A 23,338-nucleotide genomic window follows, 5' to 3' on the forward strand; every position below is an offset into this window, starting at 1 on the left:
AAATAATTGATTTTTAATATCTAGAAAAATATTTAAAGTCCAATAATTAATAGAACCATACCAAAAGGTGAAATTAAAGTCTAAATAATTGATTTTTAATATCCAAGAAAATACTTAAATTAAAAAATTAATAAAACCATAAAAATAAGGTAAAATTAAAGTATTAACTCGCTCACTGCACGCTAGCTATTTGTCTAACATCTCTATTCTAACATTTAATTTGTTGGCAAATTTACACACAGAAACATTCGATTAAAGTGGCTTTTTTTTTAGTTTTAATTCAATTTAAGTTCGACGCTAACTTAATTGTGAATTCCACGAGCAGCGAATGAGCAACAACAACAACAGCAACAGTAGCAGCTGGACAACAACAACCACAAGCAAGTAACTACAATGAAGGCAACATTTTTTTCCTGCTTATTTTCCTTCTTTTCTCCATATATTATTTTGTTGCCTTGCGAGACAAAATGCAGCTTTAGTTGTTGTTGTTGTTTTTTATATGTAATTGCCCAAGTGTGTCCGATGTGTGTATGTTTGTGTGTGTTTCGTGTGTCGGCGCAATTAAGTTTGCGTTTAATTTGCAATTATCCAAACGACTCAAACTAATTAGCGCCACTTTGATTAAAAAACTGGCAACAAAAAATGGAAATGAAAATGAAAATTGAAAACGAAAATATTTGCAAACAGCCACTGATCTAAAGCGAAATCGAAACCAGCAAACAGTTAAAAAATGCCAATGAAAATTCGCAGAAATCTTAATTTAATATCGTTTGCAAACATAAAACGAAATCCGTTTGGCCCTGAAAAGAAAATTAAAAAAAAAAAACATATATAATCATGAAATTGGCTATAAAATCACAGCCTAACATCTGTCTGAGGTTATGGCAATGCTTGGCCGCTGGGAATCGATCGAGAAATTATAAATTCATTGAGACAAACAAAAGACTTAGGCAACGAACTTTCTGCTTACGCACAGGGAAAAAAGGGTCGAAGGAGGAGGGGAAGCTAAGGGAGAGAGAGAGGGGTAAAAGCCACATAAAACTGAATGAAATCAAAAATCCAGTTACATATGAATATATTTATTTGTAGAGCAGTTTATAGTGGGATCGACACGATGAGATAATCTCAGCGATAAACGGAGAGTTTCCCAAGCTTTAGTTTTGAGATTATATTTGATGTGGCTTTATCAAGTTGTAAGATCACAAAAACACACTTTCCATTATAAAAAAGGAGATATTTTATACTTTTACGATGCCATTATCAAGCTCTTATCACATTTTCTTACGACTTTTGTCGCTATTTATTGATGGAGAGACTTTGGATGATGCCTCTTTTTGGCTCTAAGAATATTTATATAGCTAGAAATAGGTAAATCAATTACCAAAACATTTAAATAATATTTAATTTACTTTAAAATATTTATTTAAACTATTTTCTTGAACAGTTTTTTGATTTATTTTCCCCCAAAAGTTAGTCAAAATCTTGTAAGTCAGTTTTTTCCTGCTCAACTTCCTTTCTCTTGTTTCTATCTCAGTGAAAATTATACAAGATTTCTCTGCGTCTTGGCACTGTTTGCATACATTAAATTAAGACAGACTCCCAGCTCCTCTGGCTCCAGGACCAATCCACTCAGAGTCCAATTGGAGCATGTTCGATTCTAATTAACTTGTTGGCATAATTGTTCACTCTCTTTTTTTTACAGTCACTCTAAAGTGCATTGCATGTCAAGTTCTTTTTGCTTAGCCAAGCAAGTGCCACAATTTTGAATATATAAATCATTTGGAGTGAAGTCAAGGGACCCCTATAAGTGCCGACAAAACGGTAACGATGTGACTTTTATTATATATAAGTATACACGGAACCCCAAAAAGTAAAGAACGACAAAATGAGAAACATTTGGCGCCGTGGCAATTAGTTATCGAAGACGTCGCGCATTGACAAGCAAAAGTCAAGGCACTCGAAGAAGCCACCCAAAAAGACAACACAAAACGAATGAGACAACGAAGAGCAGAGGGAACCAGGAAAGCTATATAAAGTGGACATTATCCAGGCCAAACCGATGACTCACACTGAGTGGAGGAGGGAGAGTCTACCCAAGTCGCTGTAAGTGGAGGAGAGCCCAGCTTGGCAACCTCAAGTTATCATTTCTTTGAGTTTGTAGCACCGCCCCAAATCATGGCAACGTGCGCCGTTCGTGAACAGAGACTAGTATATTAAAATGTAGCCCAGCTGAACATTGATCCTTATCGACACGATCAGGGTAGTGGGGCATGGTTGCCGATCCTGGGGTGGAGGCAGTGTTGCAATTGGTAGCCAAACAGCAGCAGCAGCAGAAGCAACAACAACTTAGCACGAGACACAACGCGGGACACTCCTTGCACGCAAGGCAGAGAGCTCAGAGATGTTCAGAGCAAAAATATGGATCTTAAGGTGAGTTTCGGAGAGGGTTACTAGATTTTATAGAAATATAAAAATTACCTAGAATTTTAGTTGGGATTTTAAAGGCAACTATAAACGTTTTACCTAAGAAAATTTCCTTCAAAAATCAATATAAATGATTAAATTTATTTAAATTCTATCATAATAATTCTAAAAAATCAAATTGAACTATATATTCCCCAAGCAGTTTTGTTTAAATTAATTATAATACCTCCTTCCACATACAAAGTAATCCCTCCTCCCATAGATCTACCACAAAATACAAACCAAAATTCAAATATTAATATCCCATTTGATTTTATCAACATTTATAATTCGTTTCCTTATCTGCTATCCCCTGCCATCTATAGCCATAATTAGAATAAAATATTCCCACAGATTTACTTAGTATGACATATGGCATATCTCCCTATATAGTATATAGACCAATGTGTAACATCCTACTGACCCATTCCCATGCGGGCCCAGGCCCAGGCCGTGAATTCATAATTCGAGTCTCATCTTTGAGCAGAGTTGTCGGAATGAATGCGCTAATTAAATAAACATAAAAGTCTCTGGTCCGGGCATTATCTACGCCTCCTTAGCTTATCGGCGAGCAACATGTGTAAGAGATCGGAGATCGCTTAGCGAATTACCATATTCCAAACCGAAACCGATCGAGGGACAGGCCCACGTAGCTGGCATTAGGATCGATAATGAGCTGATTAAGCTCGTAGGTGTTGCTTCGTGCAAGATTAGATTAGGCTAATCAGCCGGATCAGCCGCAGAGAGACGGAGAAACAGGGAGAAAGAGGAATTTCTACAAAATAAAGAAATCCAGAAACAGAAACCCGGCCATTGGAGTTTGAAGATCACAAACAAAAGCCGTTGAAGTGGAGCTGCCTGCCTGCTACTGTTGCCCCTTGATAATTGCTGGCTAAGTAATTAACTCGGCCAACGGCCACGTTGCAATGCGAATTATAATTCGAGTTTGCCACAAATTAAAATTGCCATTCGGCGAGGCATCTGTGGCATGCGACGCTGCGAAATCTGACAAGCAGCAGAGCAACAGCATAATAAAAATATGCTTGTAAAATGTGAAATTAAATAGGACGCAGCCAGCAGCTGCCCCAGAATGCACGGGGAGAAATCGGGAACAGGAAGTTAAATATTTAGAGAGGGAGGCAAAAACGTATATTGATATATTTTTCGATATATCAAACATCTTGTACTTTTCTTCCCGTGCACTTTTCGTTGACATATTTGGGTGTGTCTCTCCCGAAAATCGAAATAAAAAAGGAAGCGGCCTAAAGCCTACCTTTTTAGCCAGCTCGGCTCACTAATTTGCCATTTAGTCGGGCATCCGCGGCATTTGGGTGACAAGAGCGAGAGCAGCAGAGACAGCCAAACTTTAATGGCTTAATGTGGCAAATGTGGCAACAACGTGGTGACTCCTCACCGTACCTCCTTGGCCGCAGAGTCTCGGACATTTTCGGTCACATTTCGGGCCATTCCTCGGCTATTTGCCTGATTTTTCAATCATGCTGGGCCATTACCCGCAACAGATCGCTTAAAATCTTATTAAGTTTTGTTTGTTTTCATCATTATTTTCACGGCCGGGGCCCATTTTCGGCCATTAAGAGTGAAAATCTTGTGTAAATCGAATTATTTGTAATTTATGGTGTGGCAGCAGCAGGAGAGGATTATTACCGTGGCGAGGAGGCATCATCATCACTGGCCAGTTCCTGATCCAGCCATAGCTAAACCAATAACCATTAAGCGTGCTAAAATCAATCGCAATTGCCTGCACCTCCCCCGAACCTTGGCAGTGTCCCTGTCATCCCCTCCAGCTTCAGCTTCAGCTCCAGCTTTAGCTACAACCTCCAACCACCTCCACCTCCATCTGTGGTTACAATTTGCAGACGATTTGCGGTTCCGAGGTCTGGTGTGGGGGCAACCAGCGCACAAGAGCCAACTTGGCTGGAGGATCCACAAGCCAGCTCTCTGGCAGAGAGATCAGCAGACCAAACTGGTTCAAAGAGATTATCGATTTTCAATTACCGATGCGGCGAGTGTGCGGCTAAGTAGTTTGGTTTTTGTTTGGTCTAGCAATTTTCCAGCCGGACTGCAGCTGCTCTGGCCCAGCAATCATTTAGCCACTAAGCGAACGACCGGAAAAAAAAGGCCAAAGCTAAATTGGGTAAATAAAAATTATGGCAGGATAAAAGGAGATGTGGCATTGCTCGCAGAGAAGAGTGAATAAGAAGGTATTAACCTTGTGAATAATTATTTTCTTTAAATTGTGTAAGCCTATTCAACTATACTTGAAAAGATACTAGTTATTTTTCACTAAATCAAGGATATAAAAAAGGCTTGAGAAGGCTTTTTCTCTCCCAAAAAAACTTCAACAAAAACCTTGTTTAAAAATTCCAAAATATAACCCAAGTTTATCCCATTAACTTGTGATTATCATAGGCCATATCTCAAAGCTTTTGCTGATTAGCGGATTAAGCTTCGAGTGGCTTAAACAAATTGAGTGCGACACTCGGCAGCGTGTTCCCATCAGGCGCGTCAGTCACTCACTCACTCACTCCCCAACTAACTAACTAAGTAACTGACTAAGCCGGCCAGTGAATGAGCTAGCTGACCATATGCGATCGCTTCCATATATATATATACTCCCATATCTTATCTAACGAATCGTTTAGCAAGTCTAACTCGTTTCAGTGGCGTGTGACTTGGCCCGAAACTGGATAACTGGAGGAGATCTATGAATGAAAGCGCCTGGCTGGATGGCTGGATGGCTTGGCTTGGCTGCCTGGTGAGCTACGGGGCTATGCTAATCGCTGGGATTATAATTAATTAATTAGCCAGCCGGCGGCGGCGGCCATCGCCATCGTAATCGTCTCTCTTTATATGCCGGCCCATGGGCGGACATGTGTGCAGGTCTCCGACAAGTTCGTTGCCTGAGTCTTTCGTTTTGACTCGCGCGCATCGCGGGCTTCTGCCGCCGGGGGTTATTGCTTCCAGCGAAGCGTCAGAAATTTAATCAAAAATTTCATAAACGCTCAGCGGCCAAATTGCACATTTAATGACAATAATTTGCGTAATGGATTTTCATGTTCTCGTAATTGAATTTATTTTAATTTAAACTAAATTGCGCTACGCGTTACACGAATTGAGATCGGGCCAGCGGTTTCCGCGCGCTGCCTCGGAATATATAATTTTATGCGCTCACGCGGTCGCTCCACTAATTGATTATAATTCTGTCAGTCGCCACCGTTGCCAAGACGCTGCAGGTTCAGGTCTCGAATCCCCCAAACTGGGTATCTTTTCTGGGGTCCGAGTCTCCACAGTTCGGGCCATCTCTGTGCTCCACATTTCGCGCATTATTTCGCGCTCGTTAGCCGGGCTGGGGGCTGCTGCTGCTGCTGCCGCCGCGTCCCATCACCATAACCAACTCCATCACCAGCCCCAAATGCCCATCATCATCAGCGACAGCATCAGGAGGCTGCTGATACACCGATCGGCAGCTCACCTCCAACGGGCTCAGCTAGAGGTGGCAGCTCTACTCCATCATCTCCCTGAGATAGAGGTGAGTAGGTGTGATAAGTTTCCCTTTATAATTTTTTTTACTAAATTGTTAAACTCTCCTTTTTAGTATAGAAAAGGAGCTGTCTCTCCAGGCTCTCTTGAAATTTTCTGGAAATTATTTAAAGCCTTTCCCATGTTCCTTTTCTTTAACTTATATCTAGCTATACCCTTTCACGCCTCACGATCTCATCTCTACCTTAACGTAAAATGTGCCTGGCAGGTGTTTTGGGATCGAAACAACGATCGATATGCTTCGTCGCAGCCTGTTAATAAGTACTCATCGCTTGGCACTCGGCACCGAAGAGAGAAGGCGACGCTTCTCGTCCCAAGGAGAAACCATTACCTGGGGAGGTGTGCTGTAAAACTGTTTGATGAATTTCATAATGGTGGGACATTATGTTTGCTTCCGCTCGCTGTTGCCACAATTTACTTTTTATGAATGTCAATGGTTTTTTAATTAATTGCAGGCCATTTTCGGTCTGCCCCCCTATATATATTCGGTGACTCGGATGCGATATACTTTACGAGCGTTACTCGTTTTCATATGCAAAAATCCGGGTAACGCTCAAGGGGAATGAGCATAAATTTGAAATTGATCGCCAGCCATTAATGCAACCCAACTCCGTATGATTTGAAACGATGTGAAGCAAAGAGATCGTTAAATTTGTCCCACTTGATGTGCCAATAACAGTATTCTCTCTGAGAGCCATAAAAATAATTTGCAAATTTAAATAAAATTTGCAGCTTTCGTCAGAAATCTACAGTAGTTTAAATGGTATTTGTTTACTAGTTTTACAGGGTATGCGAGAAGAGAAAGGTAGCTTGGTTTATGAGTGTTTTTAAGATTTAAATAAAATTTTTTAATAATAATTAAAAGCCTATATTAAGGCTTTAATCCAAATAAGAAATCTTAAAAAATAGCTGGATATTATTTTGTTGTTAAATATGATGATTTAATATAATAAAACCTAATTTATCAGCTTAAATTATGTATTAAACATGATTTTGCATTAAAAAAACCAACCCACACCATTGTACTTCCCTTCAATCGACTGCTGCTGCTGTACTGTCAGTTCATTAAAGGCGCTTAAATTGTATTTCAATGTGGAAACCTGGGTTCGAAATCGGGCTTGGCACACCACACCATGAGCGCCAGAAGCGCAGAAATCCAATCAAAACGCTGCCCAAGACGCCACCAACACCAGAAGACACCAGAACTCCGGCCAAAGTCGGGCTCGAGGAAAAGACTCCAGAGAAGACTCGACCCCCTGTGCGAGCCATTGTCGTAAATCACACATTAAAATATTTATTTGTATTTTTAGTTGTTCAGAAATTAGCTAAGAGCCCCCAGTCGGGCTCCGAAATCGAGTCGGGGTCGGGAGTCGGGTCCGGCTTTGTTGTGCGAGTGAATTTTAATTTCCTTTTTATGATATTTTAATTTATTTCAGCGTAAATCAAAACCCAAACGAGACATGCTCTCGCGCCCTCTCCTTTATTTTTCTTGAAGCCAGCAGAGGCTGCACTTTTAATAAATTAGATTACTCTTCGATGGAACACTTGAAATAATATTAATTTAAACTTGATCTTGAATAAAATATTATTAGTTTAAGAAATTTGTTACTAAGAGAAAGGAGAAAGAAGAAACAGTCTTGTTTATTATAAAAGAAGAAATTTTTTAGAAGAAGATCAGTCAGCATTCAAAATGTTATCCCTAAAAATCTAGGAAAAAAGTCTAATCTTCAAATATGTTTAAAATAAGTAAATATATATTTTGTTTAATTTTTCTTCGCAAGAACATTCAGTTCTTTTAGAGAGCCAAGCTAAAAAGAAAGGGATATCTTAAAGTTTATTGTTTAAAATTTATTTTTATATTATTCTACTAAATTCTCTAGATATATTAATATCCTTCTTAAAGGATAAATATCAAAAACCTAAACCCTTTCTTCAAGTGCACTTCTTTATTTGGTTTTCGGAGTGGAACAGCGGCGCTTCCTCGGATCTCCGACATCCGCGCGAACTGCATAAATCTTGAAAGGCTCGGGCCTGGGTAACCCTACAAATCTGGGGAAGCCGCCGGGAGGGACGGGAGGCAGCTGGACTGGAGCTTGAGGTGGACTAACAAGCTGGAAAACACTCCGAGGCTGGCATGCAGACAAAGATTGCTTTTTCACAGCTTGTGGTACGTCCGGCAGTTTATTAATTTGACGTTTCCAGTTGCAGTCCAGCGGGATGATCGCCCTGGAACCGGCGACCAGTTAACGGTGCAACAATTTGTATACATTTTTAGGAGGCATTTGCCTTTTTTTTCGGCTGTGAGGGGCGTGGCCGGGGTCCCACAGCACTTAGTCCAGAAAATGGGACCAGTCAGTGGCTTCCATCTAATTATGCAGACTCTACTTGGTCTCATTCCATAGCCAAAAATGTTGAAAGCTTTTTGAAAGCTATCTGGACTGTTGGCCAGTTTCTGAAGATTCCAGTAGATGGCGATTAGGTTGGATTCAGTCTTATACGCTGTAAAGTTGGTCATGTTCCAGGGGAAAAGCTGGTCCTGCAGGTTGCAGGCTGCAGAGGTCCTTTCATTGTCCCTGAAGAGTGTGATGTTAATAGCATTTTAAGACCCTTAATTAACACTTGTTTTAATCTCAGGGATTGGGAGATGCATTAAGTCTTTTTAAACTATTAAAATAATGTTTTAAAATTGACTTAAGTTGGAAAGTCAAATTTTAAAAATTATTATAACTAATTAGCTTAAAATAATATATTATAAATAAGTTCAAACTTATTTTTTAATTCACAATATTCCAGTTAAAAGTAGCTAGAAGATAGTAATGTTAATAATGCACATCCCTTTTCTCAAATCCCTTTTAAATCCTCAACATTAACTCCTTGCAGCTTCTGAAACCCTCTTCCAACCTCTTTCAACTGTTGATGTTTCATCCCCTTAGACATGTTGCAATTCAACATTTTCAAAGAAATTGGGTCATATAAAGCTTCCCTGTTTCACAAAAAACTCCAGCCTTAACAGCCTTAACAGCTCTCTCAACAGGACTCACCCCTAAGTAACGACTGGAAGTGTTCATTTCTGTCCAGGGGTAGTTCAAACCAAGCCTGTTAACTCGCATAATGAACACTAAACAGAGTCCTGGAAAGCTTAACATTGAAAGCAGAAACAGAGTCTGTTAAATGTAGAACCAAGAGGACTTTGTTTTTACAGAGCTCTGTTATAAATATAAAATCCTTTACAGAACTCTGTTATATATATATATCAGAATCAGATTGAGAACTTGCTGCCGCTATGTTGACAGCTTGGCTGTTGTTGGGCGGAAGACAGCAGATAAGTTAATGTACAATCTCTGTTCGCTTTAAAAGCATATGAGACGATGTTGTCTTTATGCCTGAACAGAGTCGACCCAGACTTCAGCCACCGCCACCCACCCAGCAGCAATTGCTGTTTACACGCCTTGAGAGGAGGAGGGGCCACGCATTTGCATAAAGCAGCCAGGATATGGGGACTACGGAGAAGGTTACGGATTCCACGAAAGAGTATAAAACGGGCGACGGAGTCGAATGACGACGATGTCGCCAACTTGTTAGCGGACGCTGGAATTTTTTTTTTTTATACTTGCATATGCAGAGATAATGCGCCACCCATTGCCACCCAATGGCCACGTCCTTGCCAAGCGCCCACACATGTCACTAGCAGTGGCAGAGACAGTGTCGGTGGCAGTATCCGTGCTCCTTACTCCGTGCAATGTCATGGCTGCGTGCGTGGCTAAGAGAGCACATAAGTCCCCAGGAAAGACGAGCCAGTCCGTGTCCGTTTCAAGGAACTGGGAACTGGTAACTGCCAACTGGGAGCCAAGGACACGGATGCGGACAGACTGTTCCACTTTCTTTGCTGATTAGTGATATATGCATGCAAGCATGCCCAGGGTGTGGGATGTCGGATAGAAACGGATTACGAGATTACTTTTCTCAGAAAGGAGATAAGGTTGAAAATCAAATGAATTAGTTTAAAGGGGAAATATTATAGTGGGAGAAAAGTGTAGAAAAAGGAAGAAAATATATGAGTAGACAAGAAAAAAAATATATATTTCAAGGGAAATACATTTGTAGACAAGAAAAAAATATATTTATTTATTTACCGCAAGTGATTACAATTAACAATAGCTGTTTGTGGTTTGGTCACTGGTCCTAGCAGTTTTATCAGCGAGTATTCGTAGTCGTAGTTAAGTCTAGTGAACATTTTTAGGGTGATTCGTCCAAGGTTTTCTTTTCCTCCTGTTCCTCTCTCTCATCCAGGCCCTCCTTCGGGCTCTCCTCCTCAGGGTCCTCCGCCTTCAGGTCATCCTCCTTCAGGTCCTTCTCCTGTAAATCCTCCTTTTCTCGTTCCTCAGGTGTTGAGTCTTCCCTCTGCTGGCCTTCAGCTTGTTCCTTTCGAGCGTTCTCTTGCTCCTTCTTGGATATATCAAGGTCTATGTTTCCACATTCCTCAAAATTCTTTACCTCTTCAGCAGATTCCTTCTGCTCCTGTTTTTCCGTATCTTCAAGTTCCTCTGACTTCCGTACTTCCATTGACTGCACTTGCTGGTTTACCTCTGGAAAAGGCAATGCTCTGAGTCGCTGCACCATATCCTCTAGAGTCTCAGGGGCTTCCTGTTGTTCCTTGGCAGCTTCCTTGACAGATGATCGCTTCCTGGCCACATCATCCTGTCGTGAGGCTGCACACAGGTGGGCCTGCGGTCTGCTCTTTATCATCGTCGTTGTTTTGGGAATGGCTCCCGTGGATTGCTTTTGAATGGCTAACTGAGTCGAGGTGGTGGTCACAGTGGCACAACAGGCGGCTCCCTCAACCTCCGCCTCCTCTTCCGGCTTGGGCACAATCCTAGTGCAGGCCACCGAGTTCAAGGATGTGGTGGCCTCCTCCGAAGGCTGCGTTTGCTCCACAAGTTCGGCCTCCTGGCGGCGTATGGCTTCGCGTTCCGCTATCCTGTTGATCATGGCGGTGCCCTTTTGGGATGTGGAGCTCAACCTAGCTATCAATTCATTGCCCTGCGCCTCTAGCAAACGGAGACGCTCGGCTCTATTGTCTGATACTCGCTCAATGTCCTCCAAACGCTGCTCTAGAGTCTGCGAGATGCTGGCCGAGGTCTGGGGCTGCTCCTGCCCAGGATTTCGACTTTGCTGATGCTCGTGCAGAGTGTCCAGCTTGGTGACCAAGCTGTCGCCGCGTTCGTTGTTTCTGGAAAGCTGTGACATCAACTGCTGGCTTTCCTGCTCCAAACGCCGAAGACGCGCCGCTCTACTGGAGGTATAGGCCTCCTCTTTGGTGGTAAGTGGCGAGGCAGATGTCTGGGAAGATGATCCTGCCGCCGCTTCTTCTTCGGTGTTACTTTCAAAGCTTCCCTCGCGACTTGGTATCCTTCTAATCCTGTCCAGGGACTTTTTTAGATAGTGTCCCCTGTCTGCAGTGCGCCTAATCCTGGATATAAGCTGGCGGGACTCCTCCTCGAGGCGACCCAATCGCTCCGAGCGCTTCCTGGTGTACTCCTCCTCCCTGGGCGTGAGACTTCCGGTTGCAGGGGCCGAACTGGCTCTGGTCATCCTCTCGAAACGCTTTTTATTGATGAATTCCTCGAGAGGCACTGCATGCTGAGCGGGAGAGATTTCGTCCTGGAACTGGCACAACTGAATCTCTAGACGTTCACGATTATCGGAGGTCTCTAGCACCTGCTGGATGAGGTTCTTGCACTGCTCCTCCAGCTTTTGAATGCGACTGGCGGTTCCTGAGGTGCCAGGAGCATCATCCTCCGCTCGTTGCCTGCTCCTAGAAGTGTGTAGGGTCCTGTAAACACCGCCACGTGCTCCATCCTCTTCTTCTTGATCTTGCTCTTCACTATCTCCCCCTCCTCTTGCATCACCTGCAGGATCTGCAGCTTCTTCCCGCCAGCCACAGGTGGGTGGGGCACTATTCCAGCGCAGTACTATCTCCTCGGCCTGTCGTCCCGGTGAAGTGCTTTGCATGCGCTTAATCCTGCGCGTATGCTCGAATTGATCCCTCAGAATCTTCCTACGACAGGCGGATGATGAGGCTCCCGCCTCAACGGGAGCTGCTGTTGCCACCTCACGTTCCTCATCGGACTGAGGTCCCGAATCGCTGTAGCCACTCTCCGCCGAATGATTGGCATCTTCGAGTTTCCTCCTGGCAAACTCTCGCCGCCACTCATCGCACTGTTCCTGACTCTCATCGTTCTTGGCCCTGGCCAAGGCCCACTTTCTGCGGCAGTATTCCAGCTCGTCCTTCAGTTCGCTCAAGAGTCGCCTCTTCTGCTGCAATTGGTAGCGCAGGATCTGCTCCTGGGTGTGGAGCTGGCGATGCTGGCGCTGCATTTTGCCCACCAGATGCCAGGTTTTGGTTAGCTCCAAGCTAACCGCACTCAACCGCTTCTGCTGCTCGTTGAGGCGGTAGTCCAGGTGGCTGTTTAGGGTCTTCAAGCGGCTGGTCTCCTTCACCAGAGACTTCTTCTCCAGGATGAGGTCCTGCCAAGGAGGGCGAAAAAGGCATTAGTTGCGGATGCTACTTAAGTGGGAGAGATTGAAAACTTTTAAAGTGCTCTCTGTCCCAAGCCAGAGATGGCCGAACTTTTCACTCAATTAGAGTTTAAACCAAAATAATTATAGTGAAAATAAAGGAAAGGAAGCTTGAATACTATGGAATCAGGCTAAGAAATATAAATAAACTATAAAAAACATTAATTTTTTTTAATGAACCCATAAAAACTAATCCTTCATCTCCAGCAAACAACACCTAACCCCTAAGAAAACGCAATGGGAATAGTCTCTTCCTCTCTCTTTCTCTCTTTTCAAGGATATCAGATATGCAACATGTTTTGTGCCAACGGCAACTGACCGATAAATTCAATTATGTGCACAACAACGGACTCGGCCTCGGACTGCAAGGACCTTGGACCCCCAACCCGGCATCCCGGCATCCCACTCTCCCTCCTCCGCACTTCCTTTCTACATCGATGCTCGGCAGGACGTCAGCAATAATGAAGCTCAGGCTCGTGCTTGGCCGCTCGGCCCTCGACTAAATAAAGCGCTTAAGTGAATAATGCAAAACTTTGCAACAGCCGCAGACGAAGCTTCCAAGGAGCAGCGAAAAAGAAAGGGGAGAGCATCCACAGGAGGCTTGAGAGGGGAATGGCAGACATTGGCAAGGAAGGCGGGAAGCAGGCTGCACTTCATCAGCAAACCGGATACGACAACTAACAAGCCCGATTGTGCGCAGCACTTGAAAGGAGCAAGGGAGTAGTTGGCGGAACTGGGTCTATATACGGAGAAAAAATTATAAAAAAAAGGCCTAATATCGATAAGAAAATTACTTCATTTTGCAAACTTCTGATTTTATCTACATTATTCAAAATATTCCAAGATAAATTCCAATACTTTTGTTACTTTTAATTTTGATTTTTACGTTCATTTCAATAAAATTGTGTAGATGTATTATTATATTTGTGGTTGTTCTTAATATACATCCCTAAAAAATACCTCCCACATATAACTACCACCTGCTACGCCCTAAAATTACGAATTAAGTTTAAAAAAAAGTTAAAATAAAAATATTAACCAAGTAATTATCAAAAAAAAAAAACCTAATCTGAGAAGCACTAAGTATTTTCTCTCTCTGCAGCAACTGTAACTGGGGCTCACCTTCAGCTTGATGTAGGTCTTGCTGACGCTCAGCTCCGGTGGCTTGCGGTGGGTATCCTCTGGCCCTCCGTCCGCTCCAGAAGCAGCAGAGGAAACAGGAGCAACACCAGTTGAGGTTGCACTGCAGGATGGCAGCTCCTCGAACTGCACGCGCTCGATTTTGTGGTGGCTCAAGAGCTCCATCAACACTTTCCAAACTTTTGGCAAGTTGCCAATGATTTCTTGGGCCGAAGCAACTTTTCCCATAATTTCGGGCTCATGGCTTTTTAACGAAGCCGCACTGCCCCCCGCACCCGAGCTCCTCTTCCTGTGCCTCCTGACGAGTGCAGCAGCAGCCTCTGGTTTACAACTGTCTGTGGTGTCCTCGTTTGTGGGCGTGGGAGTGGCGCTGCGACTTTTGTCCGATTCCACGGGGGAGTCGCCATGACCAGTGGCCTGTTCTACGAGCTCAAAGAGCAGCTTGGGCAACGTGGCGCCATCACTGCAACTGCCTTCGGCTTGGGTCATTTGATTGAGTAGCTGACGGTTCTCCTCCAGCATTTGATTTAGACGATCAATGTCCAGGCTGTTTTTCTCATTGAAGCCCATGATGAGCTGGCTGAAGAGCTGTAATGGAAGGGAGAAGGGGTTAAAAGAGAGGCTGGTGTTTATGGAAGATTCACTTACCATGTTTACAGCTCCCACCTGCTCACTAAGCAGACGCTTCTCAAACTTGTGCTCGTTGCATTCCTCACGCAACTTGGCCAGCTCTTCATTGGCTGTTTCCACCTCTTTCATAAGGGTCTGATTGCGCTCCTCAAAGTTTTTGGTTCTTTAAAAAAACATAAAACATATCTTAAGTAATATAATTAAGCTTCTATAGCTTCTATACCTACTTCTCCTGCTCTGCTATAAGTTCATCCTTTTTGATAGATATTAAACGCTGCAGATTCTCATACTCAGCAGCCGCCACTCGCTGACGTTCTTCATAAAGTTGCCTCAGCTGACGTATGTTAACCAATTGACGTTCGTATTCCTGGCGGAGATTATTCGACATAATCTTCATCTCACGCTCGCTGAAGGAGTTTTCTATTTCAGTTAACTTGACCTTGAGCTGGAAACAAAAAACATCAAAAATTAACTAAAATTCTACCCAATAAACTTTCTGTCTCACCTGAGCACACTGCTCCTCCTTGACACTTAGCATTTGCTTGCAGCAGGAGATGACCTCCTTGAGGGTGCCCACCTGGCGTTGGACCACTTCCAGCTCTCCACGCAGCGAAAGATTTTCGGCCTGAGCCTGTTGCAAAGACAATTGGGCATTGGCCAGCTCTATATTGGCATGGCGACTACGGGAAGTGGGATTGTCGTCATCGGGATCTATGTCTGGATTTGGTGAGATATCCTGATCCTGTAGCTCCTCCTCCACACCTTGCTCTTTGCGTAGTCGGCGATTCTCGGCCTTTTCTTTGGCCAATTGCTGCTTAAGATTTGTTATCTCATCCCGGAGATCCTGCACAGCAGTTTGGCGAGCTTCTCTCTTCTGTCGCAGCTCCTCCCTGAATTCCTCCAGGCTTTGTTCTTTTTTTGGGCAGTCATCCGCCATTGCTGGAGCTGCCTCAGAGACTATTGCCAAAGATTTCTCTGCCTTTTCTGCTCTAGAAGCTAAGGAAGATCCCGCCTCCACTGGGTTTCTAGGTATTGGTTGGGGGGCCTGCTCCAGAATCAGATTTTCGTGTTCTATGTCGTTCCACCAGGGCTCGTCGTCGACGTTTGCCTGCCGCTGCTGCTGGGGCTGCAACTGCGCCTCATCTGCAGACTCGGTGGACTCGGAATTTCCCATTTTTCCCCGAGAAGAACAAAGGCGAGAAACAGCGTTCTGGTATGCAGTTGTGGGGAACTGTTTACCAATGCAAAATCAGATGGTGATGATGCTGCTGCTCGTCGTCTGGCAAGCGTTATATTTACGATCTACGATTTGCGATCTGCCTTAATGCGACTTTTCCCCAAGAGAAAAACTCTTCTTCGTCAGAGCACAAAGAAAACCCGGTGATCCACCGTTCTGCAGATCTACAGATCGTTTCCAATTGATATGGCAAGCATATATACACACAGAAATATCGATATATATATATATATCTGCGCACACGCGAGTTTTGTCGATTTCGCAATTTTATATTGACTTTCACTTATTCACAGGAAACTTATTTTTTGCTTAACTATTTTGTTTAGTTCGTTAAAATAAAAGTCGTTGTAAACTTGACACTTTACAGCAAAAGTAAAACAAAGTAACGAAAGTAATTATCTAGTATACATATGATAAAGTTCTATATGTATTCGACGAGGCGTTGGAAAATTTTTTGTTCGAAATCTAAATTTTTCTATCCGTTCCGACGCTCGAACGGAACTTTTCGGTTGGCCAGCTCGGGAAAAACTGAGAAAACATCGAATAGATTTGGCTATTTTTAACGCACCGTGGACTCTCTTCTCCTCTATTCTATTTATTTTTCTCTCGATGGCCAACTCTCGCATAAAATGTTTTTAGGGAAACTATGACTAGGAGGAGGGTCTGTGGGTAAGACATAGTCTGAGTATTTAGCCAGGACTCATGCTCCCTCCTCCCCTTAATTATTGTTTAAGGTCCAATGCACATTTTAATTAGACAAATATGTCATATGATTGGCGTTTAAATTTAGACACACGCGTCAGTTAAATTATGACTAATCAAAACAAAACTCTTGCCACATCGGCGCAAGGCAAGACAATGAAGATCACGACCAAGTGTCAAGACGCTGCCAAGGATGGTTTCGCAACAGTTACAAGGTCATTGCTCTCAGGTATGAAGCAGAAAAGGATATAGATTGGAGGGTTTAACTCGTAGAAGTAAAGAATTAAATATTAGGTGAAGTTAATAAACATTTGAGAGGATTATAAAGTAAATAAAATGTAAAATTTCAAAGTAATATGATAGTAAAAACTAAATTAACTAGTTTTTATCATTTTAAACCCCTTGCAAGCAACCCTTAAGTCATATTATCTTAATATATAATACATACCTTGTAGTAACTTTTATAGAATTGAAGAATTAAATAGTTAACTAAACATTTGAGGTGAATATAAAGTAAATAAAAAGTAAAATATGCAAGTATTAAGACAGTTAAAACTTAATCAGCTAGCTTTTATCATTTAAAACTCTTCAAGTCCCCCTAAAGGCATATTATATTAATATAGAAAACAAAAGCTTTTACCATTTATCCTATTTCTACACTTAAGATGACCATTTGACCCACATCCCTTTACCATTGCCCACAAAGGATAATCTATCTGTACCCTTTATTAACCAATTTGTGACAGTAGCAGCCAAAGGGTGCGTAGGAAAAACTTCCGCGGAAAAGTTTCAAATGAAAATGCATTTGCTAGCTGATTTTTGCCCAGGCTGTGCCAGCTTTTCCTTCTTTTCCCTCCCAAAAAAAAAAAACGTGGGGAAACACGCAGCAATGACTCTGAAGCAAAGGAGAAAGCATGGGGATGGATGTTGGGAGATGATAAGGGGGAAGCACACATTTGGCAAAGTGTCGCCAGGCTTGAAAATGAAAATCAACAATGCAATTTGCCTTGGTGTCTCCTGCCTCACACTCTCTGTTGTTTGTTGTTGCGACTAAAAAGGGGCAACAAAAAAACCGGCTAAAAACTTGAAGCGCCTGGCAAAAGTTGTGCCCGCCGCCCCCAACTTTCACAGAGATTGCACACACACAGGCAAATGTGCAACGAAAGTTGCAAGTTGCAAGAAGAAGGATACGAGGCAGCCAAGGACAGTCAGGGTGCCCGGAAAAAGTTGCAGGAAAATGTGCATTGTGTTCATTATAATGGAATAATAAACCGAAGCGGCTGGGCTCAGATTGAGACCGCCCACCCCAAGGCCTCAGACTTGTCCTTGCTGGGGAGCAGTCAAACTTTCCATAATTACAATTTTTTAAATTTTTAAAAATTATTATAAAATTTGTTGTCATTAAGGAGTATTAATTACAATTATATTCTTAAATATTAAAAGATTTCTTTCAAGATAAAATATCAAATTAATTGAGTGTTAAATTTTTTAGTGGAAGTTCTACCATTTCTACTGTATTCTTGGCAAGTTTCCCCTCTTTGTCCTAGGCCTCATCTTGCCCCAAGTTAATATCCAAAAAGGAAGCTTCAGACTTTGCTTCATTATCCTGACAGCCAGCTAACCATATGAGGCAATGCCATCCTTAGCACGCTCAGCTCACAGAGTCTGCGTTTAATTAGAATAACTTTGGGCACAAAGTCAAAGTTAAGAAAGGCAACCAGAGGACAATGTATGAAGATGAGATGGCTCTTGCACTCCAACAAAATCTGTCCTTATACCCGAAGAATGCTTCCTGTAAAATCACTCCTTTCTCCCACTGCAATTCCCAAGGATGTGAGATTTACAAACATTCCCATGCCAGTCAGCAGGAATCGGGCATAAATAATGCAACAAACTTGCCGCATATTTTGCGGCCAAGAATCCGGGCAGACAAATAGGGGATGCAGAGAAGGGTTTTGACTTATGTAGATGAGGCAACAACAATGCAACAACTTGATTAGGGACAAGAAGCAGCAACACGTTGACACATCCTCACATCCTGCTGCAAAATCTCATTTCCGAAATAGCCGGTGTCTTACATATAAAATAACAAGCGTCACTCACCGGATATGATGTGCGAATGATGTGCGAATGTGAATTAGGAGCTGTGGGGCCATTTATTGTTGGGATTGAACTTTAAAAACTCACAAATTGGATAAATTTTGAATTTTCACTGATAAGAACACATTTCACGCGCGTACGCAGCATCAGCTGTTCAACAAACGAGTTGGCAGTAGAGGTGGAGAAACATCGATGCGAACATCGATGACATCGATGTTTTCGAAACATCGGAAACATCGATGCTTAGCGGGGCAACATCGATGTTTTTTCATTTATTTATTGTATTAATTATATTTTAGATTACTACAGATGGCGACTCCTTTAAAACGTTTGCTAAAAAATACTTCTGCGTTCTCGCATCTTCGCACGAATCTGAAAGAGTTTTCAGTAAAGCTTCACAACTTATAAGTGAGCTTCGCACGCGGCTCCTCTTCCTTAAACAAAAACAAACATGGAAAAATATGTAAATATATATACTAGAGTTCGGGATAGCAATATCCTAAAAAACTATTATTTTCTTTGGACCATGTATATATTGAAACATTGATATTAAATTTGTTTTTGTTTTTAGTTTTTATTTACAAACTAAGAAAAAGAAACTATATACCAAAGAAGTGGAACATGAATATCATGAAGTTTTATTTTAATTAGTTTTTTGTTTTTTTTCATTTAACAAGTGATTAAAAAAATTGAATTTTTGTTGAAAATTTGTCTTTTATTTTTTTAATATTACAAATTATAATAAAGTTCATATACACTAATATAACTGCTAATTTTTTTTATTTAAAACATCGATGTTTCATCGATGTTTTTCGCCAAAAACATCGAAAACATCGATGTCCCCGAACATCGATGTTTCTCCACCTCTAGTTGGCAGCCCTGCGAGAGAACAAGTTGAGAGCGAAAGTTGTTTTGGAACCAGCAGAAGTTCCAGTTCACAAATGTTTTTTATTAAAATACAATAAAAATTTTAATTTAAATTAATAATAATTAAGTGCTAAATCAATTAACTGAAATATATATTTTTTCTGATAACAATTAATGTATAAATCCATCTCAAATATTATTTAAATTATTTTTATTAAGTTTTTTTGGGAACCACCTCACTCTGACTGGTTCACATTTAAAATTGACTCAGTTCCATTTTAGCTCCGACTCAAAACAACACGTGCAACGGCACGCAATTTGATTTATATTATTATTGAGTGGTTTTCTAAATGAAACAAGCCTGCAAAATGCTGGAGGAGATGAAAACAATGAAGACCACTCCGGTGCTGACCAATTCTCGGCCGGAGTTCAAGCAGATACCCAAAAAGCTGAGCAGGGTAACAACCAAAAGAGCTCCCACCTCCACTCATAGTTATTAACATTTCGTTGTTCTGACAGCACCTGGCCAACTTGGGAGCACCCCATGTGGACTCCTTCGACGAGATGCTTACCGTAGGCCTGGATTACGTAGCCAAAAACATGACTCCCATTTACTGGCAGAGTCCCGCTGGCGAGAAAATCACCCTCAAAGTGGAAGCCATTTGGATTGCAAAGCCACAGGTGCCCCAGGATGTGATTGATGTGCGCACACGTGAGATATACCCCACAGACTCGCGACAGCTGCATGTCTCCTACTCCGGCATGTGTTCCGTGCGTTTGGGCTGGAGTGTTAATGGTCTGGAGAAGACCCCCATCAACATAGATCTCGGTGAACTGCCCATTATGCTGCGATCAAAGGCATGTAATCTGGGAGGAGCCAGCCCTAAGGACATGGTGAAGCACGGCGAGCACGACAGCGAGTGGGGTGGTATATTCGTGATCCGTGGAAATGAGAAGATTGTCCGTATGCTGATCATGACCCGTAGAAACCATCCCATCTGCGTGAAGCGTTCTTCGTGGAAGGATCGTGGCCAAAACTTCAGCGACCTGGGAGTGCTAGTCCAGACTGTCCGTGAGGATGAGTCGTCCTTGAGCAATGTACTCCACTATCTGAACAATGGCACCGCCAAGTTTATGTTCTCCCACGTGAAAAGGCTGTCGTATGTGCCCGTGTGCCTCATCCTCAAGTGCCTGGTGGATTATACGGACGAGGAGATCTACACCAGACTCGTCCAGGGCTACGAATCGGATCAGTACTATGTGTCCTGTGTGCAGAGCATGCTGCGGGAAGTCCAGAATGAAAGTGTTTACACTCACTCGCAGTGCAGGAGCTTCATTGGCAACCTCTTCCGCTCGCGTTTCCCCGAGGTGCCTGAGTGGCAGCCAGACGAAGATGTCACAGACTTTATCCTCAAGGAACGCATCATGATTCACCTGAACACCTACGAGGAGAAGTTCCAGTTGATTGTGTTTATGATCCAGAAGCTGTTCCAATGCGCCCAGGGCAAGCACAGAGTGGAGAACGTTGACTCGGCGATGATGCAGGAAGTACTCCTGCCGGGTCATCTCTACCAGAAGTATCTGGGTGAGCGGGTTGAATCCTGGGCCATGCAGGTGCGCCGCTGTCTCCAAAAGAAACTGAACACTCCGGATAGCTTGCTGACCAGCGCCATAATGACTCAGTGCATGCGGCAGGCGGGAGGAGTGGGTCGCTCCATGGAGTCCTTCCTGGCCACGGGAAATATAGCCAGTCGCACGGGCCTGGGTCTGATGCAGAACAGTGGCTTGGTCATCATGGCGGAGAACATTAACCGAATGCGTTACATGTCCCACTTCCGGGCCATTCATCGTGGCTCCTACTTCACAACGATGAGAACCACGGAGGCCCGTCAGCTGCTGCCCGATGCCTGGGGCTTCATTTGCCCGGTTCACACTCCCGATGGCACGCCTTGCGGTCTGCTGAATCATCTCACGCTAACTTGCGAGATCTCAAAGCGTCCAGATCCCAAGTTGGTGGAGGTCATACCCTCCAAGCTCATAGAGATGGGCATGCTGCCGCTGTCCAACCGGCGAGAGCCCGATGCCAAGCTCTATGTGGTCTTCCTGGATGGCAAGCATCTTGGATACATTCATCAATCGGATGCCACCAAGATTGTTGAGGATTTGAGATATGGCAAGATTGTTGGAACCTTTCCCCAGATGATGGAGATTGGCTTTATTCCGTTTAAGAAAAACGGCCAGTTTCCGGGTCTTTTCCTGGCCACTGGACCCGCACGAATGATGCGTCCCGTGTGGAACCTCAAGTGGAAGCAGGTGGAGTATATTGGAACCCTGGAGCAGCTATACATGGAGATAGCCATTGATCCCAAGGAGATGTATCCGGAATTCACCACTCACCTGGAGCTGGCCAAGACGCACTTCATGAGCAACCTGGCCAACCTGATTCCCATGCCGGACTACAACCAGTCGCCTCGTAACATGTACCAGTGTCAGATGGGAAAACAAACCATGGGCACGCCGTGCCTCAATTGGCCCAAACAGGCGGCCAACAAGTTGTACCGCCTTCAGACTCCAGCCTCGCCTCTCTTCCGACCCGTTCACTATGACAACATCCAGCTGGATGACTTTGCCATGGGCACAAATGCCATAGTCGCGGTCATCTCCTACACGGGCTACGACATGGAGGATGCCATGATTATCAACAAGGCGGCCTATGAGCGAGGCTTTGCCTATGGCAGCATCTACAAGACCAAGTTTGTGACGCTGGACAAGAAGAGCAGCTACTTTGCCCGGCATCCGCACATGCCGGAACTGGCCAAGTACCTGGACACCGATGGCCTGCCACATCCCGGCTCCAAGCTGAGCTGTGGGGACCCCTTGTACTGCTACTTTGATGGGGAGGTGGCCACCTATAAGGTGGTGAAAATGGATGAGAAGGAGGATTGTATGGTGGACAGCATCCGGCAGCTGGGAACCTTTGACCTTACGCCCAAGAAAACAGTGGCCATTACGTTGAGAGTGCCACGACCGGCTACGATAGGCGACAAGTTTGCCTCACGAGCTGGACAAAAGGGTATTTGCTCACAGAAATATCCTGCCGAGGATCTGCCCTTCACGGAGTCCGGCTTGATTCCAGACATTGTGTTCAATCCCCATGGCTTCCCCTCCCGTATGACCATTGCCATGATGATCGAAACGATGGCGGGTAAGAGTGCCGCCATGCACGGTAGTGTCTACGATGCCACGCCCTTCAGGTTCTCCGAGGAGAACACGGCCATTGATTACTTTGGAAAAATGCTGGAGGCGGGTGGCTATAATTACTATGGCACGGAAAGGCTATATTCCGGCGTAGATGGCCGTGAAATGACGGCGGATATATTCTTTGGCGTGGTTCATTACCAGCGACTGCGTCACATGGTCTTTGACAAGTGGCAGGTGCGTTCCACGGGAGCGGTGGAGGCGCGTACCCATCAACCCATCAAGGGACGCAAGCGGGGTGGCGGCGTGCGTTTTGGAGAGATGGAAAGAGATGCTCTGATCTCTCACGGTGCCGCCTTCCTGCTGCAGGATCGTCTGTTCCACAACTCTGACAAGACGCACACGCTGGTGTGCCACAAGTGTGGCTCCATTCTGGCGCCGCTCCAGCAGATTGTCAAGCGGAATGAGACGGGCGGACTCTCCTCCCAGCCGGAAATGTGCCGGTTGTGCGGGGACAACAGCTCAGTGTCCATGATCGAGATTCCGTTTTCCTTCAAGTTCCTGGTCACCGAACTGAGTTCGGTTAACATCAATGCCAGGTTCAAGCTGAACGAGGTTTAGGTGGATTATGATCTTAGATTATTGTTAGGGTTTATCTTTATTCATTGTATGATTTATAATAAAGTTGATTTAAAAAAAAAAAACAAAAACTTTAACGAGAAAGGAAACTAACTTTGCTGATGTTTGTATACCCTTGCAATTTGACCAAGGAGCGAAATTTGAATCTATCGTAACTAAGCCAAAAAAGCCTTAATTTCCAATCGGAAAACAGTTTTTTGCTAGTTTATATTAGGTTAAAAG

At 43.6% G+C, this 23,338-nt stretch overlaps 3 protein-coding genes across 3 annotated transcripts in view; 1 reads left to right on the forward strand and 2 right to left on the reverse strand.

Moving 5' to 3' along the window:
* Ent1 (Equilibrative nucleoside transporter 1) overlaps positions 1-18,553 on the reverse strand; it is a 53,442-nt gene extending 34,889 nt beyond the window's left edge. Inside the window, exon 1 of the mRNA XM_070289158.1 lies at positions 18,416-18,553. The gene's annotated coding sequence lies outside the window, so the exon portion shown is untranslated. The remainder of the gene's footprint in view (positions 1-18,415) is intronic.
* LOC108086148 (restin homolog) lies at positions 10,118-16,146 on the reverse strand. The gene is made up of 5 exons (XM_017183010.3): positions 14,879-16,146; positions 14,601-14,818; positions 14,392-14,536; positions 13,726-14,331; positions 10,118-12,552 (listed from the first exon to the last, which is right to left on the reverse strand). Exons 1-5 carry the CDS (start codon positions 15,545-15,547, stop codon positions 10,261-10,263), a joined length of 3,930 nt encoding a protein of 1,309 aa, XP_017038499.1. The 5' UTR covers positions 15,548-16,146; the 3' UTR covers positions 10,118-10,260.
* Positions 18,554-19,550: 997 nt separating the features above from the next.
* Polr1B (RNA polymerase I subunit Rpl135) lies at positions 19,551-23,182 on the forward strand. The gene is made up of 2 exons (XM_017182992.2): positions 19,551-19,737; positions 19,799-23,182. Exons 1-2 carry the CDS (start codon positions 19,630-19,632, stop codon positions 23,096-23,098), a joined length of 3,408 nt encoding a protein of 1,135 aa, XP_017038481.1. The 5' UTR covers positions 19,551-19,629; the 3' UTR covers positions 23,099-23,182.
* The last annotated feature ends 156 nt before the right edge of the window (positions 23,183-23,338 follow it).

The sequence above is a fragment of the Drosophila kikkawai genome, chromosome 2L (genome assembly GCF_030179895.1).
Source record: "Drosophila kikkawai strain 14028-0561.14 chromosome 2L, DkikHiC1v2, whole genome shotgun sequence".
Classification (NCBI taxonomy): Eukaryota; Metazoa; Arthropoda; class Insecta; order Diptera; family Drosophilidae; genus Drosophila; species Drosophila kikkawai.